Here is a 20130-nt window from a genome sequence, read left to right as displayed (position 1 = left end):
CCTTCTCCTTACTGCTCTTTGCGTATAAGGACCGGTTATAAACCTCATTTCCTTTTACAATTAAATTTATTCGATTTAAATTACAAAAGACATAAAAAGACTAAATTATCCTTTTTTTTTTCTACTGGGTTTTTTAGTACAGCTCTCCCATCCCGCCGTATCCATATGTTCCTCTTTTAAACCTCTTTTAACCAGGAACCCAAGAACACGGGAAAAAAAAGAGAGAGAGAAAGAGAGAAGAAGCGAAGAGAGGGGAAATGGAGGCCGGAAAACCAAAAAGACGGAGAAAGAGAAACACCGAGCTTGAGCGTGGTCGCGAAGTCGTGCAGAGGAAGAAGGGGCGGCCGAGGAAGAAGAAGAGCGAGGTTTTGACGAGGAGAGGCGTGCGGTCGGGCGAAGAACAAGGAAGAGGGAGAAGCGTAAGTAGCGGCCGGAAGTTGGACGCACGAAGGACGACTGTCTCGAGTGTCGGAAAGGATTGGGTGGTCGTCGTCGGACGATCAAGTTCTTCAATAATAAGGTCCGGGATTCAAAATTTTCCTCTATTAAAATCTGAATCTGAGTTCTAGGGATTGGATTATGAAATTTGGGTCGGTTTTGATGGTTGATGTTGTTTCTATTTCTCCTGCAGTTATTGTTGTTTGAGAAGTGAAAATGCTTAGTTTTTGAGCTCCTTTTGTGAGATGAAACATAATACTTAGGCTAAATACTTGCTTTTTGTGAGCTTCGGGTATTAGTCCCATTTCGCCCACTCAAAGTCGAATTTTTTGCCTCTGTGATTTCTAGTACCGTTTCACCGAGACATAACTCATTATTTTGACTTGAGAAAGTAGACCAATAAGTCGTGCTTGTATGTTTACTTAAAGGAATAGTTACGAGAATTTTTTCAAAAACTGACAAGAGTGACTTGAAAGTTTAAAGAACTCAATACACCGCAAAGTTCGAAACTTTTTGCCTCTTTTTCCTGTTTTCTAAAATATAAGCAAAGGGTTTGAATCATAAATTCTCACTCGAGCAAGAGATGGCTTCATAAATATCAAAATAAAAGGACTCATGGTTTTGATTTGAGAAGAAATAGACCAATAAGCTGTATGTTGACTTGAAAGAATGGTTACAAGTTTTTCTTTTTTTAAAAAGTGACTAAAGAGACTTTATAAGAACTCTATACAACCACAAAGTCAAAACAGATGTAACTTTTTGTATCTGCTTTCTAATATCATGCGGAAATCGCAAACCAGTAATGGTTAGGCTGAATAATAGAATAGCATGAAAATTTGGAGGAGTTTTGTTTATGGGAAGGAAGTCTAGATCATGTAAGTATAACTTGAGAACTTGGCTAACTAGAGAATAGTCGACTAGTTGTCATGGACGAAATTATAGAGGTTAACCACAAATTATGCCGATCTAGTAGACTAAAAAGCAATTTTATCATTATTATTATTTTTTTTGCTAGAAGCAATATGGAATCTGGAGATAGATCAGTAGAAACGGATTTAGTTCCGCAAAATGATCGAACATTGCAAGATGGAGAAGGTGATGGCACTCGTGACGATACAAATTTGGTAACTTTTTCATCCAATTTTATTGTACTAATTTTTTTTCTTTAGGTGTATTTTTGTAGGTTTTTGATGCTCCTCGGCCCAAATGGATATTGATTCCAGAGAGGATGAACTTCAAGTGTAAATTATCAACTAAATGTCGATTGAAGGAGTTCGTTAAAGTTTTCGAAACAGTTTATGATAAAGAGAAGAATGAAGGAGATTGGTTCAAAGAGACTCAATTTGGGCACTTGATTGAAGTCCCCACATACTTGGACATGAATTTGACGCCATTGTGGATGATGTTATGTCGTCGAATACAATCAAAAAAGGAAATGGAAGTATGGTTTCTTGTGAACGGTAAACTAATTCGATTTTCTATGATCGAGTATGCGTTGATATCGGGTTTAGCGTGTTCAAAATATCCCGAAGGATGGAAAAAGATCGGTACTAACTCGTTTAGGGAGAAGCATTTTGACAAAAAGAAGGTGATTTCGTATAGGGATGTGAGGGATAGATTGTTAGAGTTGAGTGATATTTCTGAAGAAGGTCAAAGTCCAAAAAAGAAGCTAAGTGCTGCTGCAAGAAAAAAGAGGGCCGCGGCACTACAATTGGAAAAAAAGAAGATGACGGTCTTGCTTTTCATCTCTTCAGTTTTGGCGCACCCGGAAAAAGATAGCGCCCACATTGGTGATGATATTTTGAGAATGGTTGATGATTTGGATTTTTGTTTAAAGTTTCCTTGGGGGACGTTTTCTTTTTTCTATTTGATGGACAATCTACATAGGATGGACTTGGAGGGTAAATCGTCTGCGGTTTTTGACAATAAAGCCGAGCAAGCTACATGCAATTTACCGGATTTCATTCTCCCACTCACAGTAAGTTTCATTAAAAATTAATGTTTATATATTTGCTATGTGGATAATTTATTGGATCTTATTATATAATAATATATTTTTTTATGCAGTTATTGCCTTTTGAGTGCATTCCATCACTTTCTCCAGAATTGTTACAGCTTTGAGATGAGGTCTCAGATTTTGAGCCTAAAATTTGTCGATGGATGTCTGAGAAAAAAAAATCTCCTCCATTGGAATGAGTCTTAAGAGCACTCGGAGACACAAAGGTTAGCGTTTATTGTATGAAGTTTTTTCAAATACAATATCGACGTTAATTGATTTTTCTTTACTTATTTTTGTAATAAAATATGTAATTAATAGGATATAAAAAGCTTTCTCGCGGTCAAAGATGGGGATGAAGGACCGCACATACATGATATCGTGGTTTTTCCTGACAAATCTGATGACGTAATTGACTGTTGGGCCCCGCTCTTAGAAGCCGGAGTTGAGCTTTATTGGGAGGATATACTACATGAAGATATTGCTGGAAGACGTACGTTTCTTCAAACTGAAAGTAACGAGCGAGATGGTACAAATGAACAAGAAGAACAAGTCGGTGTGGGCGTTGAGTCATCTACTCAAGCAACTAGACAACTAGAGTTGCATGTTACTTCTCAAGTTGATCAATTGAAGGTAACATCGGAGGCAAAAGTAGATCAAGCGATTGAAGTGCTGAGACTAGAGGTCATTTCTCGTTTTGAGCAATTGGAGGGACGAATGGAGGCCAAAATGAATGAAGTTCTTGTTGTCAATGGTGCCCACAAGAAGAGTAGTAGTATCTATTTATGTACATTTGATGTCATATAGTCTTACGAAGACTCTTGATTGTAATTGCTTATTCATTATTAATAAAGTTGAAACGTTCATTCATTCTTTCTTTGTTTGAAGCTTTATGATAAAACCTTAGTCTTTTAGTCCATAAACAAACTTAACAACTTACGAAGAGACAAATGTAGATTTGCATGAACAAACTCTTCGTAGTTTGCTTAAAACGATATATTCGCAATCTTAGGGTCAAAGGACTATTGACCTCAGTATGATTGTTAGAAGAATCTATGATGTCTGGTTATGAGGCATTGAGAGTTGGGGACTCTATAGTTCTTCTAGGTATCTTCCGAAGGTACTGAATTGACCAGTGCACTTCTAGAGACAATATAAGAACAAACCATTTAACCTCTTATGTCTCGAAGTCACTATGTATGAATTGCATCATGCTTACCTTAATCCTGAAATGAGACATGCCATTTCACACCTTAGTATTCTCATTTGAGAAAGTCAAAGTTCTGACTCACTATGTGATTCCGAACAAGGCCTATTGGTGAAGTACTAAGTTGTGAGTCTGTCATGAGTAACTTTGTGAAGTTCTCATAGATATGGAATTCATGTACAAGATTGCTGAAATGCAATGTATGTCACCTCATGCTTTGTTCCTTGGAGTGTGAATAAATGAACTGGCCAGTGTCCAAATTGAGTCCTGACTCTTTTGGATGAAACAATGTGACTTGTTAGCTCCTCGTCAATACATTGTTTCTAACTTATTCACAAGCGACAAAGGAGTTGAGGAAATAACAGCTAGAAGGGTAAAATGGTAATTTAGTAAATCCCGACTAGCTGATGACATTCATGAAGGGTAAACATAGATAATATTCAGTGGATCCGCTCATCATAATTAGGTCGAATTCTTGAGTAGAAAACAAATTCATTTGAACCGAGAGATTTTCAGTGTCAGCTCTTTAGTGGAGTCAGTTGGCATTAAGCTAAACTTGGAAAAGGTTTGTGAACTTTTGAGTCCAAGTGTTTAGCTCAAGCTTTGTTCATTTGGGTCCATGAGGTCACTGTCATGAATCACATCGATAGGAATAGTTAAACTGGAAGCTAAGTCAAAACAAGAACGAGACAGTTTTACGAAAATTGTCAAAAGGGTATTTTTGTCTTTTTGGACATAGGACGAAAAGAATGTCAATAAATTTTTTTGACATTGTCATATGATGACAAATGAAATAAATATTACTCAGCCATATTAGTGTAATTGGGCCTTGAGGATTAATTTCATTTCATAGAATTTTACTTGAAAATTCTTAATGGGCTTTTCTTATGTTGTCATGAACAAATGAAGAAACATCTAGAAGCTCAAATTTCGTCCAACCCAAGGAAAATAAGGCTGAATTTCGTTCATGCCATAGTGGGAAAGAGAGTTTATTTTGTGCATTGATGTATGAAGATACTTGCCAAAAGAAAAAGGGGAAACAAATTTCCTTAAGAAGGAAAGTGCATTTTCGGCCAACTAAGAGGAAATCAAATGAGGAAACAAATCCTAAGCCTTCATGAGGCATGTTGGACGTGCAAGGCAATAGGAAAAGAGGAAACTACCTTTTGAAGGTAATCCTCCTCCTATAAATAGGAGCCTCATTCCTCACATTTCATTCATCCAAGTTTAAGAGATTTGAGAGACTCTCTCTCTAGAACTTTGGCCGAACTCCTCTCTCTCTCTCTCTCTAGTTTATTTTCGATTTTGTTTTGGCACCTAGGTCCTCATTTGACCTAGAGTTTAGCTCTGCGACTTCAAGACTCGTTCTTAAGTCGTAGTGTTTAAAAGTGCCCACTCACTGATTCCTTTTATTTCGAGTGATTTAGTGATAGAAACTATCGTGGTTGCTCGAGGTGCCGAGGAAAGAAAGAGAGACGTGCTGCGAGGAGACGAGCGTTGCAAACTTTCCAAAAGCTTCTACAAAGTTCAAGCTTCAAGAAAGGTTAGTAAACTTCTATACTCATAACAGGTTTTAATTACATGTACTTGCTCTTTGTCTAGGTTAGTAAAAACTGTTTTTACTTGAAAAGAAATTTTTTAAAATTCCGCCGCTTCCCGAAGCGTTTAATCTTTTTCTTAAACCCTAGATCAATTCCAACAAATGGTATCAGAGCTATGGTCAAAGATATGCATGTACATGTATTTAAAAATATGAGCTTGAAAATCGTTTTCGAAAGTTTACTAATTTTGTGACATGTTAGAATTGTTATCTTAGATTTTTTTTTAATTTATTGCTCTTGTCTTTAAATTAAAAAGCATGTTGATTTTCTATGAGTTTGAGATGTTTTTAAAACACATTAGAATCAGTTCTAAAAGTTTTTAATTTTTTATATTGAAAAACGTGTTTTAAAGGTTTGAGAAATTTCGAGTAAAATTTTGTGACTAGTTTTGTTATCTTACTAGTTTCTTATTTTTACTTGAATCGTTTTATGCTTGTTGTTATTTCTTTTATGCCTTGTTATTACCTTGCTAATAAAACACAAATAAAAGCTTTAACAACATTCATAAAACGTTCCGTTACACTCGATTCTTTTTCGCACCTTAAAAGGACCAAGCTTTAATTATTTCTTTTTCTTCGAGCTGGAGTAAACCCGCATTAAAAGTGGCATAACTCTCTGCTCAGAAATCGAAATTTAATGATTCTTGAATCAAATTAAATCTCTGTCTGTCCTCTGTCCAATGCCACCGGTTTCGGCTCAAAAGGACATCGGAGCCGCCAGATATGGCGATTTTACTCCGAGGTACGCGGCTGTCTGAAACTCCAGTTTTTTAGAAATCCGGATTTTCAAACCCCACTACCATGAGTTATAGAACTCTAATGAGAAAATTTTCTTGAGCAAAAATGTTTTTCATATGATTATAAACATGATGTGTAAAGATTAAAATGTTTTGATTTTTGAAAGTTTAATTGAAATTGAATTTTTACAAAAGTAGTTTGAATTTTGAAAAACCGTTTTCACTTTCAAACTTGAAAATATTTTGTCACCCAAATCAAATAAGTTTTCAAAATGTTTTCAAAACTATATCTATATCACATATGTTCAAAATCTATATGCTCTTGAAAATTTGAGTGGGAGGTCTCCTTGTAGACAAGCCGAAAAATAAAAAGATGTGTAATCTCAAACTTTCAAGTGTTCGAGTGAGTTGAAGTTCACACTTCCCTCACGCACTTTCCCGAAATAGAAAATAGGAAAAGATCGAGTATGTACCTTGTGCCTTTATGCACTAATACTGCTCTGAACATGTCGATCTAGGATTCTCTTCTAGTTGTCCGCTCTGTCGCTCTCTAACTAGGAAATTTGTTTCCGAACTTAAAAGAGTCGATGAACCAACTCCAAAAACTAAGTGGGAGGGTTATACTTGTTGTTTGTAACCCACGATCCCCAACACTAATGAAAAGTGCAAGTGTCGCCGGACTAAGAGTCACCCTCGTGGCCCTCTCTTAAATGAGAGTAATCAAGGGCGCTTTGCTCTGATCATTGCTCAATGAGCTACGTCCGAGAGTGAGACGATGATGACAAGACCTCCGCTCGGCGGATTGTTTTTCAAAGTCAATCTTTTGGACTAAGTGGTTGGTTACACACTTAGACTCAATCCCTAGTAATCCTCCCTCGAGGCCCTGCGAAAGGATGTGAGTGATCAAACCAATTTACAAGGTGGCTAGTCAAAATTGATGTATTGACATCTTGGCTATGCATTAATGATGAGTCATTTACTTATGAAAGGAGACTCGTTGCGGCCTTCCCTCGAAGGAGTAAAGTGTCATTTCGTTCATAACACCTTTGGATTTTATAAAGTCTTAAACAAACTTAAATCCTAAACCAAAGACTAATCATAAACTAGTTTCAACTTTTATAGGCAATATGTCTCCCAACTCTCTCTCTTTCTTTCTTTCCTCGAACAAACTCGAAAACGAAAACTACATAGACTCGAAACGTAACCTCGACATAATACCTACCGTTAACAAGCACAAATGGGTACTCACCACCCCGTGTCCTCCTCTGACGAATGATGATTCAACTCAAGAGGACAATGACGCCTTAGCGGCCTGGCTTCGATCCGATGAGATTGTGAGGTGCTATATCTTGGCATCTATGAACAATATGCTGAAAGAGCAACATCGTGACATCGAGACTGCCACCGAAATGCTCTACAATCTCCTTGAGATGTTTGGAGGGCAAGGACGTCAAACAAGGCAACAAGCAGTCCAACAGTTTATGAACTGTCACATGAAGGCTAGGACTCCTGTTGGAGACTTTATGATACTGATCATTAGTTTTCTGAATAAAATGGAAATCCTAGGATCTGAGATTGATGGGAAGAATGTCATAGATATGATCTTAGAAACTCTCCCCGCATGTCTTGATACCTCCAAGATGAACTACTCCATAAACAAGCTAGAGTACACTGTTACCAAGCTTATAAAGGAGTTTCACACTGCTAAAGGTCTCACTAAGAGAAAGAGGAATCAAGGAGAGGCACATGCTACTGAGCAAAAAGCCTCCGCCTCTGGAACTGTGAAGAGACCTTATAAGGCCGATAAAAAGAACTGTCCTGCCTATCTCAAAGCAAAGGAACATAGTATTGTACTAGTCACTGAAGCATGCTTAGTAGCTGATAATGTATCAACGTGGATTCTTGACTCCGCTGCTACTAACCATATTTGTTGTTCCTTGAATGGTTTCAAGAAAACCAAAAGCTTAGAGGAAGGCGAGTTCTGTTTCAAATGGGGTGATGGGAGCCTGGTGTCTGCGAAGGCTGTGGGATCCGTGACGCTGTCTTTTGAAGACTGCACTTTAAACTTGAATAATGTTTATTTTGTTCCTACCTTTGGGAAGAACTTAATATCTGTTGCTCGTCTTCTTGAGCAAGATTATTGTTTAAAGTTCATTAAGAATGGAATTCGTATTTCGTTTCCTGATAATTCTTTTGTCACAGATGCATGTATGAAGAATGGTCTTTTTTTTACATCTATCCCACTCAACCTTCTCTTTTAGACACCGAAATAGATAATGATCTAATTAGGGAGCCAAAGAGGATCAAACTTTAGAATCCTCCGATCTAACAAAATCAACATACCTCTGGCACTTGAGACTTGGTCATATCAGTCTAGATAGGATTAAGAGACTTGTGAGGGACGGTCCACTCCAAGCCTCTGCAATAGGTTCACTACCTACTTGTGAATCCTGCATAGAAGGAAAAATGACTAAGCGACCTTTCTCCGATAAGGGTCAAAGAGCCACTGAGTTGCTGGAACTAGTACATTCTGATGTATGTGGTCCGCTCAACCAACAGGCGCGTGGAGGATACGAATACTTCGTTACCTTCACCGATGATTACTCGCGATATGGTTTTGTCTATTTGCTCAAACACAAATCCGAGACCTTTAACGTATTTAAGGTCTTTAGGGCTTTAGTGGAAAAGCAAACTGGCAAAGTGATCAAAACCCTTCGATCTGATCGAGGTGGTGAGTATATGTCTGGAGAGTTCGATGACTTTCTTAAAGAAGAAGGTATCTCTTCTCAGCTTACCGCACCTCACACACCTCAACAAAACGGAGTGTTAGAGAGAAGAAACCGAACTCTTATGGAGATGGTTAGATCAATGATGAGTTACTCATCACTCCCTCTTTCCTTTTGGGGACATGCCCTTGAAATAGCCGCCTATATTCTGAACCAAGTGCCGTCCAAAATGGTTCCTGGTACTCCTTATGAACGATGGACTGGCCGTAAAGTGAATCTTGGCCGCATCCGAATTTGGGGTTGCCCTGCACACGTGCTGAGGCAAAAGACTAGCAAGTTGGCTAGTAGGTCAGAATTATGCTTGTTTGTGGGATATCCAAAGGAAACCAAAGGTTTTACTTTCTATAGTCCCGAGGACGATAAGACTTTCGTTAGCACGAATGCTCGTTTCCTTGAGGAGGACTTTATGAAGGATGCAAAACCTAGAAGCAAAATTGTGCTTGAAGAAAAGTTGGGTGAGGAAGCTTCTACCTCATCTGTAAGAATTGTTCTTACCCCAACTGAAACACAACCTAACTCATCAGAATCTCGTCAAGTAGTACTTAGAGGTAGTGGGAGGGCTACTCAAAAGCCTGACAGGTACATGTCTTATGGAGACTCTCTTGTAGCCGTCTCCGACATGGATGACCCTGTTTCCTATAGCCAAGCGATGGCTTGTTCTGAATCAAACCTTTGGCTTGATGCCATGAAAGTTGAAATGCACTCGATGTATGTCAACAAAGTCTGGAAACTTGTAGACCTTCCTGAAGGGATTAAACCCGTAGGGTGTAAATGGATATACAAGAAGAAAAGGGGTCCTGATGGGAACGTCGAGACGTTCAAAGCACGACTTGTGGCGAAGGGTTATACCCAACAAGAAGGGATTGACTATGAAGAAACCTTTTCGCCAGTCGCGATGCTTAAATCCATCCGCATACTCTTATCCATAGCTGCAGCTCTCGACTATGAGATCTGGCAAATGGATGTCAAGACAGCCTTTCTGAATGGCAATCTTGACGAGCGTATTTACATGGCTCAACCAGACGGTTTCGTGGATAAAGGTCAAGAGACCAAGGTTTGTGAGTTGCTTAAATCCATTTATGGACTAAAGCAAGCATCTAGGTCATGGAATATTAGATTCGATGAAACTGTAAAGAGCTTTGGCTTTGAATAGTCAATAGATGAGCCTTGTGTTTACAAGTTAATACACGAAGGCAAAGTTGTGTTTCTGGTACTATATGTCGATGATATACTACTCATTGGTAATGACGTGGGTAAGTTATCTGAGGTTAAGGTCTGGCTGGCAAAGCAATTCGATATGAAGGATCTAGGAGAAGCCGCATACATTCTGGGAATCCAAATCTTTCGAGATAGGAAAAACCGGACCCTGTCGCTCTCTCAAGCATCTTATATTGATAAGGTGATTGATCGCTTCTCCATGCAAGACTTCAAGAGGGGTCAAACACCCTTTAGGCATGGAGTTTCACTCTCTAAGGACCAGTCTCCCAAGACTGCACAAGAGATTGAAGACATGAGGAAGATTCCTTACGCCTCTGCCGTAGGTTCTCATGTATGCTATGCTTTGCACTAGACCTGATATATGTTTCGCCGTTGGCGTAGTTAGCCGTTTCCAATCCAACCTTGGACCCGAGCACTGGATTGCTGTTAAGCATGTTCTTAAGTATCTTCGAAGAACTAGGAACTTGATGCTTACATACTCAGGTACTGACCTGACTATGACGGGATATACCGACTCCGATTTTCAAGCGGATAAGGATTCCAGGAAATCCACTTCGGGATCTGTGTTCATCCTAAATGGTGGAGCTGTTGTGTGGAGAAGTATTAAGCAATCTTGCATTGCTAACTCCAAAATGGAAGCAGAATATGTGGCTGCTTGTGGAGCATCCAAAGAGGCTGTATGGCTTAGAAAATTCCTTAAGTATTTGGAAGTTGTTCCAAACGTCGACGAGCCCATGACCATTTATTGTGATAATAGTGGGGCTGTCGCTAACTCAAAGGAACCTCGAAGCCATAAGCGCTCTAAGGATATAGAGAGGAAATACCATTTGATTCGAGAGATCGCGCAGCGCGGAGACGTGGAGGTGAAGTAGATCTCTGCCAGATCCATTCACCAAGGCCCTAGCGATCAAGGTCTTCGACCAACATCGTGAGGGATTAGGCATGTAGGACTACTCACATCTTCTTTGAGTCAAGTGGGAGTTTGTTGTCAATGGTGCCCACAAGAAGAGTAGTAGTATCTATTTATGTACATTTGATGTCATATAGTCTTACGAAGACTCTTGATTGTAATTGCTTATTCATTATTAATAAAGTTGAAACGTTCATTCATTCTTTCTTTGTTTGAAGCTTTATGATAAAACCTTAGTCTTTTAGTCCATAAACAAACTTAACAACTTACGAAGAGACAAATGTAGATTTGCATGAACAAACTCTTCGTAGTTTGCTTAAAACGATATATTCGCAATCTTAGGGTCAAAGGACTATTGACCTCAGTATGATTGTTAGAAGAATCTATGATGTCTGGTTATGAGGCATTGAGAGTTGGGGACTCTATAGTTCTTCTAGGTATCTTCCGAAGGTACTGAATTGACCAGTGCACTTCTAGAGACAATATAAGAACAAACCATTTAACCTCTTATGTCTCGAAGTCACTATGTATGAATTGCATCATGCTTACCTTAATCCTGAAATGAGACATGCCATTTCACACCTTAGTATTCTCATTTGAGAAAGTCAAAGTTCTGACTCACTATGTGATTCCGAACAAGGCCTATTGGTGAAGTACTAAGTTGTGAGTCTGTCATGAGTAACTTTGTGAAGTTCTCATAGATATGGAATTCATGTACAAGATTGCTGAAATGCAATGTATGTCACCTCATGCTTTGTTCCTTGGAGTGTGAATAAATGAACTGGCCAGTGTCCAAATTGAGTCCTGACTCTTTTGGATGAAACAATGTGACTTGTTAGCTCCTCGTCAATACATTGTTTCTAACTTATTCACAAGCGACAAAGGAGTTGAGGAAATAACAGCTAGAAGGGTAAAATGGTAATTTAGTAAATCCCGACTAGCTGATGACATTCATGAAGGGTAAACATAGATAATATTCAGTGGATCCGCTCATCATAATTAGGTCGAATTCTTGAGTAGAAAACAAATTCATTTGAACCGAAAGATTTTCAGTGTCAGCTCTTTAGTGGAGTCAGTTGGCATTAAGCTAAACTTGGAAAAGGTTTGTGAACTTTTGAGTCCAAGTGTTTAGCTCAAGCTTTGTTCATTTGGGTCCATGAGGTCACTGTCATGAATCACATCGATAGGAATAGTTAAACTGGAAGCTAAGTCAAAACAAGAACGAGACAGTTTTACGAAAATTGTCAAAAGGGTATTTTTGTCTTTTTGGACATAGGACGAAAAGAATGTCAATAAATTTTTTTGACATTGTCATATGATGACAAATGAAATAAATATTACTCAGCCATATTAGTGTAATTGGGCCTTGAGGATTAATTTCATTTCATAGAATTTTACTTGAAAATTCTTAATGGGCTTTTCTTATGTTGTCATGAACAAATGAAGAAACATCTAGAAGCTCAAATTTCGTCCAACCCAAGGAAAATAAGGCTGAATTTCGTTCATGCCATAGTGGGAAAGAGAGTTTATTTTGTGCATTGATGTATGAAGATACTTGCCAAAAGAAAAAGGGGAAACAAATTTCCTTAAGAAGGAAAGTGCATTTTCGGCCAACTAAGAGGAAATCAAATGAGGAAACAAATCCTAAGCCTTCATGAGGCATGTTGGACGTGCAAGGCAATAGGAAAAGAGGAAACTACCTTTTGAAGGTAATCCTCCTCCTATAAATAGGAGCCTCATTCCTCACATTTCATTCATCCAAGTTTAAGAGATTTGAGAGACTCTCTCTCTAGAACTTTGGCCGAACTCCTCTCTCTCTCTCTCTCTAGTTTATTTTCGATTTTGTTTTGGCACCTAGGTCCTCATTTGACCTAGAGTTTAGCTCTGCGACTTCAAGACTCGTTCTTAAGTCGTAGTGTTTAAAAGTGCCCACTCACTGATTCCTTTTATTTCGAGTGATTTAGTGATAGAAACTATCGTGGTTGCTCGAGGTGCCGAGGAAAGAAAGAGAGACGTGCTGCGAGGAGACGAGCGTTGCAAACTTTCCAAAAGCTTCTACAAAGTTCAAGCTTCAAGAAAGGTTAGTAAACTTCTATACTCATAACAGGTTTTAATTACATGTACTTGCTCTTTGTCTAGGTTAGTAAAAACTGTTTTTACTTGAAAAGAAATTTTTTAAAATTCCGCCGCTTCCCGAAGCGTTTAATCTTTTTCTTAAACCCTAGATCAATTCCAACAGTTCTAGGAGCGTGTAGAAGTTCCATTTCGTCTAATGTTGCGGTTGACATTCAGGTTGAGCACGATGGTAATTCTTTAAATCATTACTCCGATAAAGAAAATGATGGATTTTATATTACTCCAACTTGTTCGATGGATAATGCGAATAATGGAAATGAGAGTGACGGTGATGGGGTGGACAAGCGTCTACATGTTGATGGGAATGAAAGACCACAAAGGCCAAGTAAGAGATCTAGATATATGATCCATACACCGATCCTTGCAAAAAAAACGTCTACATGTTGATGGAAAGATCCATACACCGATCCTTACAAAAAAAAAAAAAACGTTTCGCAAAAGGCGCAATAAAGGTATATGATCCGATGCGTTTACCGGATGATATGCGAAGCTCTTTCAAGGAATACTACGACTCTCCATCTAAATTACCACGTTCTTGTGGTCTCGAAAGTCGGCCGTGGATATTCTTCGATAAAATTTTAACCCGCGACTGGCTTCAGAGTGAGGTATGTGTTTATGTAAAATTCATTTGGAAATTTTTTGTTATTATACAATATAATCTGACGTAGAATTTCTTTTAATATTCTAGCACTTAGAGGAAGCGATGTATGGAATTATGAAAAGGCAAAACAAATATCATGATATCATCAAGCAAGATTGTGTTGTATTGGATGAGATCTTTGGCCAATTTATAAGAATCAACCATGGAAGTAACGAAGACGTAATCGATGTCGCATTCATGAAGTATTTCGATGGAAAATCTCACAAATTTGGGAGATCGTGGCGTGGAGCAAATTCCATATATTTCCCTTTGAATGTTGGTGAGAAACATTGGGTTGCTATCAAGATTGATATCATAAACACCGAGCTTGTTGTGTTCGATTGTAATTTAGAATGTTTATCCGAAAGTGAAATGGAGAAATTTATGTTGCCAATTAGGACGATGATTCCTTTGATCCTACGGCACTCAAATTTTTTTGGGCATATTGCGGATTCTCTTAATGCTCCATGGCAATATCGGCGCCCTCGCAACCTTCCTCATAATACACGGTATGTGTATAATTTTTTTTATGCAATAACTAATTGTATATTATTGCAGTGGAGATTGTGGCGTCTATACAATCAAGTTCATCGAGTTCGACATGCAAGGGTGTGGCTATAACGCATTCGATGACTCACTTATGATGTTTTATCGAGAGAAGATGGCGGTTGAGATTTTTCATGATTATTGGCTCCGGTAAAGTTGTTTGGTTTATTGTTTTGTCTTCAAAATTTGTGAATTTTTCTATTGAATATTAGAGTTTAAGATGTATGACTTTTGGGTTGAGAATTAGACTTGATGATCCGTGAACTTTTCTACTAAATATTAGAGTTGAAGATGTATGAACTTTGTAACAAGTATCTAAATTTTTATTGACTCTTTTCTACACTTCTTATTTTATTTATCAACAGGTACAACTGAAAAAATCAAGATATAATCTAACTAATTAGTTAGACATAGGCAAAAAGTAAACTATATAAACATGTATGACTAGTACAACTATTAACTAGTTGGACCGGTCGACCAAATATTTTTTTTCCAACTGAAACAACCAAGATTTAGTATAACTAGTTGCCCAGACAGAGTCAAAGTGATCTAAATGAACCGATTCGACTAGTACAACTATTAGCTAGTTGGACCGGTCGACCAAAATTGAACTTTAATGATTACACCAATTAATGGTTGATTAAGTTTGACTATAAAGACTCACTAGTAGTTTCATAAGTCGACCGAGGCAACTAGTTCAACTATTACTAGTTGTCTAATTTTGAACTAGCCAACTAGAACGACTTTTATCAAGTTGCCAATAGACAACTAGTACGACTAGAAAGACCGTCTATAACAAGTAGTCAACTATTCTCTAGTTATCCAAGTTCTCAAGTTATACTTATATATTTTAAGATGATCACACCTATATTTTGATTAATTTACTAGTAGTTTCATAAGTAGACCGAGGCAACTAGTTCAACTATTACTACTTGTCTAATTATGAACTAGCCAACTAGAACCACTTTCATCAAGTTGTCAATAGACGACTAGTACGACCAGAAAGACCGTCTATAACAACTAGTCGACTATTCTCTAGTTATCCAAGTTCTCAAGTTATACTTATATATTTTAAGATGATCACACCTATATTTTGATTAATTTACATGATGAAATATCAATTTTATGTTAATTGAGAAATTAAATATGAATAATGAGTTTTTTTCATCGTCATGAAGTTACACCCACGTTGAACACATGAAGACTATGTTATATTACTAGTTGTTATAGTAAATTATAAGTGTTTGAAAAATTGAACTTTAATAATGTAAATAAATGATCATATGTTTTTCAAATATCATCGTTCAAGTTATATTACTTATTTTTATAAGATCTTAGACCTTCAATAATTGTTTAAAATGACAAGATATAAACCAATAAATGGTTAATTAAGTTTGACTATAAAGACTCACTAGTAGTTTCATAAGTAGACCGAGGCAACTAGTTCAACTATTACTAGTTGTCTAATTTTGAACCAGCCAACTAGTACAACTTTCATCAAGTTGTCAATAGACGACTAGTACGACCAGAAAGACCGTCTACAACAACTAGTCGACTATTCTCTAGTTAGCCAAGTTCTCAAGTTATACTTACATGATGAAATATCAATTTTATGTTAATTGAGAAATTAAATATGACTAATGAGTTTTTCTCATATGTTATATTACTAATTAATGATTAATTAAGTTTGACTATAAAGACTCACTAGTAAATTCATATGTTGACCGAGACAACTGGTTCAAATAGACATTAGCTGTGTTATTTTGAACAAGCCAACTAGGACGACTCTCAATAGTTGTCAGTATAAGACTAGTCCGACCAAAACAACCATTTATGACGCGTTTAACTAGTTGAACCACTCTATTACTAACCTAACCACGTGTACATGCCGAACTAGTTGAACTCGTTGGCATGAAAAATACTCCAGGCTTTGTTCATTATTAGGACAACTAGTTCGACGTATATTTAGTCATCTCAGTCGAACTAGTAATTATGAACCAGTTTTTGGTCATTATTAGGCGACTGATTCAACCGGTCTTTGGTAGTTCCGGTCGAACAAATATTTAGATTAGTGTGCTCTCTGTTTGGACGACCACGTAAACTAGGTTGTGGTTGTCTTTGTTTTTCATTCAAAATTTAGAAAACAGGTTCAACTCAACACTAGTCGACCTGGTTAATCAAATATTTTCAAAATTTAAAACTAAAGACTAAACAATAAATAAATAAGTAGAAAATATAATATCATGAAAATAGTTAATTAAGTTCAACATTCAAATAAAACAAGATAGTATAAATAACATAATGTTAAGAAATACGCAATATCATGTCAAATTTCAACTAGATTGACCAAAACTTCTAATCTTACGCTTTCGGTATTCTCCAACTGAAGGAAATCTCGTTTGTTGGAGTCTTCCACACTTGGCTTTGAACTCTGGAGCGTAGACTTTTACGTCTTGCACATCATCTGGGACTATCCACTCTGACAATTCTGGAACAGGGTAGATTGTCTGAACATAAGCCAATGACCATAACTCTTTCAAGTAATACTTCGAGCATAGCGTATACATGTTGTTTGGACCACCGGGGAAAGCAGCTAGGGCATGTGCACATGGAATTTTGTCAATATCAAAAACTTTACAAGTACAAGTTTTCTTCTCCAAATCCACTAAAAAACTACCATCTTCTCTTGTTACGTGGAACTCCAGAGTACTCATGTTCAACTCTCGAACTTCATAGAACGTTGACTTCTTGTATCTTGAATGTAATTCCTTCTCAATCGCTGGAGTTAAGAGTTGAGAGGAAGATCCTAAACATGACTCCTTCCGATGCTTATTAAACCATTCAGAAAATTTTTCCACAATTGCATCGGCCAAAGGTATCAAAGGATACGCTCTTGCTTTCTTCAACACCCCATTGATGCACTCGGCGCCATTTGTAGTTAAGATGTTGTAACGAGAACCCGGAAAATAACATCTAGCCCATTTTCCAACTTCAACACTATTTTCAAGGTATTCCGTTGCTTTTGGATACCTACTTTTATAGTCACCGTAGAGTTGGTTGAATTCTGATATTGTGTATGACTCAGCAATATCCATGAACTTAGTTGCTACAGAACGATATGTCTTACCTTTTTTTCTTTTTTCCTTATCAACTTCAGGGTCGTCACGTTCTTTACTCTTAACCCGTGTCTTGATATTTTGAGAAAGATGCCATGCGCACAATCCATGTGTTGACTTTTTGTAGACCTTGGCCACTGCTTTGAGTATACTTTGATGTCGATCTGAGATGAAGGCCAACTCATCATCATCAGGTATTATCTCTTGTAGTTTTGTCATAAACCACCTCCATGAATCATTATTCTCCGAGTCAACAATCGCGAATGCGAGAGGATATTGGTGGTAGTTACCATCTTGAGCCGTGGCAACAATCATTGTACCTCTATACTTAGTCTTCAAAAAAGTACCATCCACGACAATCACCTTCCTCATTGCCTTGAAACCCTCAATGCATGCCTCCAACGCCATGAAAAAATACTTGAACACTTGATTATCGTCTACAACCAAATGTATGACCGTTCCGGGGTTTAATTTTTTCAACATGTGCAAGTAACGGGGAAGTAACGTAAAGCTCATGTGTGGTGCACCTCTAATACCACTTGCTGCCATTTGTTTAGCCCTCCAAGCTTTGTGGTACGATATTGTCACCCCGCGATTCTTCATAGTATTCATGATCGCCTTCGGAACCGGTGTATCAAGTTGGCCCGGGTATTCTTTTCTCAACATGTCGGCTACTAAACTCGCAGTCGCTTGTCGGTTTCTCTTATCTATGGCATTAGAAGAACATGAATGTATATTATTGTATGTTCGGATAGAGAAATTACCAGAGTTTGGGACGATCGCCGCTCGCAACTTCCATTCGCAATCCTCAACTACACACTTCACCACAAATAATGTCTTCGTCGACTTTATAATTTTGAAATCAAAACAAGCTTTTAGCGAGGCATCGATGACCAAATTCTTAACGTCTTCTTTGCTCTTGAATTTTTCTCCGACGAAAAAATTTAGACCATCTTCATAGTTGTATGCCGTACAATAATCATTGGTTTCTAATATCTCACAATGATCTATTTCAATACCCATATTTGAATGTATGGTCATATCATCTCGATCGGATGTGTGCTCAAAAGTAGGCTCACTTGGAAGATTACCTTTTTGGATGGATGTAAAAGGAACATCGGACGATATCGGAGCCTCAATGTGAACATCAAAATAGTCATCTCGAATTTCTTCTTCTCTCTCCTTCTCGTGCATTTCATTTGCTTCATCCTCGTTATGTTCTCTCTCTTCAATAAGCTCGACATACAACACACTTCGACAATGAGATACGGCACAACGGTCTAAAAGATAACACTTGACGTCAATATCATCCAAAATATACTTAGGTCTCGCCGGTTTTGAGATCAAAGATATATAGCTCAACTTCAACCTTGTTGATGTGTTCACAAGAAGCCTTTCACGTATTCTTTCAACAAAACAAGAGAATGTAACATTATTTACGTCGTCTAGTATCATACTTTTTAAGTCTTCATTCATTGAACTCCATTCGTATGACTCTCCGTCTTTTTTTCTCCATTCACCATCATATTGAAAATACACAACACTCTCCGCCATAACCTTCAAAAACAAAAATTATTAGCAACTAGAATATATAAAATTTCACTACCCGAGTACAAAAAATATCAACAAGATCAATAAAAAAAATTATGGATTTTACAAATAAAATATAAAAAAAATTCACAATATGAGTTCTTGGATCGACTAGGTCGACCAAATCAACCGGTTCAACCAAGTCGACCAAGCCGACTGAGAAATTTTCCAGAATAGTTGACCTGGTCGTACCTCTTCGTTTTTCCTCGAAAACTTCCGAAACTTTCAGGCTTTCAGTCCAAAAAAAATATAAATCACATACTTGATACATTTTTATTATTTTTAAACTCTCAACTACAAAATACTTACTTAGTAATATAAATATTCCGTAAATAAGAGATTTAAAGTAAGAAATTTGAGATAAACTTACAAATGTTTGATTTCTTCTTCTTGTTGAACTCAACAATGGAAGTCTTGAGTTCTTTCTCACGAATTTGAAGTTGGAAATGATATGATTATGGTGAGATTTCCATTAAAGAAGAAGAAAGACTAAGGAAAAAAAAGTTGGATTAGATTACGGTGAGTAGTTTCCATTAGAGAGGATGAAATGCTTATGACCTATGTTGTCGCAGTTTTTCGGACAACGATTTAGGAGTCGCAGACGGTCAGACCCAAGGCCAGACCAAGTGGTCTCGTCTTGACTCGAGCATGTCGGGCTTGGTATCCCAAGCCGTCCCTTAGCTGTCTGTGGTGTCAATCTCGTCCAGGCACCTGAAAAGCAAGCAGAAAGAGATGTGAACTACAAAGGGGAAACAGAGGGGGTGCCTCTGTTTACCTCTCCGACGCTCAACATTAGAAGGATTGAGGTGGATATAGTGGATATAGAGGGTTTAGAGGTGGTGAGTGGCCAAAGATGAGCGAAACGAGTGAAGTACGAGTTCGACAGCGTTTCGGGACTCAAAATTGGATTCCCTGGGTCAAGGGAGCGACCCTTATATTTATAGGCGGCCAATGGGTGTTTGGGGAACTCCTTGGCTGAGCGCCGGCCTTGGAGAGCCGGCCTTGGACGAGCGCCGGCCTTGGAGAGTCGGCCATGGACGAGCGCCGGCCTTGGAGAGCCGGCCTTGGAGAGCCGGCCTTGGAGCGCCGGCCTTGGAGAGCCGGCCTTGGAGCGCCGGCCTTGGAGCGCCGGCCTTGGAGAGCCGGCCTTGGAGCGTCGGCCTTGGAGAGCCGGCCTTGGAGAGCCGGCCTTGGAGCGCCGGCCTTGGAG

The 20130-nt window shown here is 38.1% G+C and overlaps 1 protein-coding gene across 1 annotated transcript; it reads right to left on the bottom strand.

Moving 5' to 3' along the window:
* Positions 1 to 16547: 16547 nt before the first annotated feature.
* Positions 16548 to 18908, bottom strand: LOC149380637 (uncharacterized). The gene is made up of 2 exons (XM_089630434.1): positions 17381 to 18908; positions 16548 to 17320 (listed from the first exon to the last, which is right to left on the bottom strand). Exons 1-2 carry the CDS (start codon positions 18882 to 18884, stop codon positions 16548 to 16550), a joined length of 2277 nt encoding a protein of 758 aa, XP_089486560.1. The 5' UTR covers positions 18885 to 18908.
* Between the last annotated feature and the right edge of the window lie 1222 nt (positions 18909 to 20130).

This window comes from Urtica dioica, chromosome 11, assembly GCF_054948205.1.
Source record: "Urtica dioica subsp. dioica isolate 48M chromosome 11, U.dioica_male_clone48M_v1_H2, whole genome shotgun sequence".
NCBI classification, from domain to species: domain Eukaryota; kingdom Viridiplantae; phylum Streptophyta; class Magnoliopsida; order Rosales; family Urticaceae; genus Urtica; species Urtica dioica.
The sequence above is the reverse complement of the archived record's forward strand: the minus strand, read 5'-3'. Positions and strand labels throughout refer to the sequence as shown.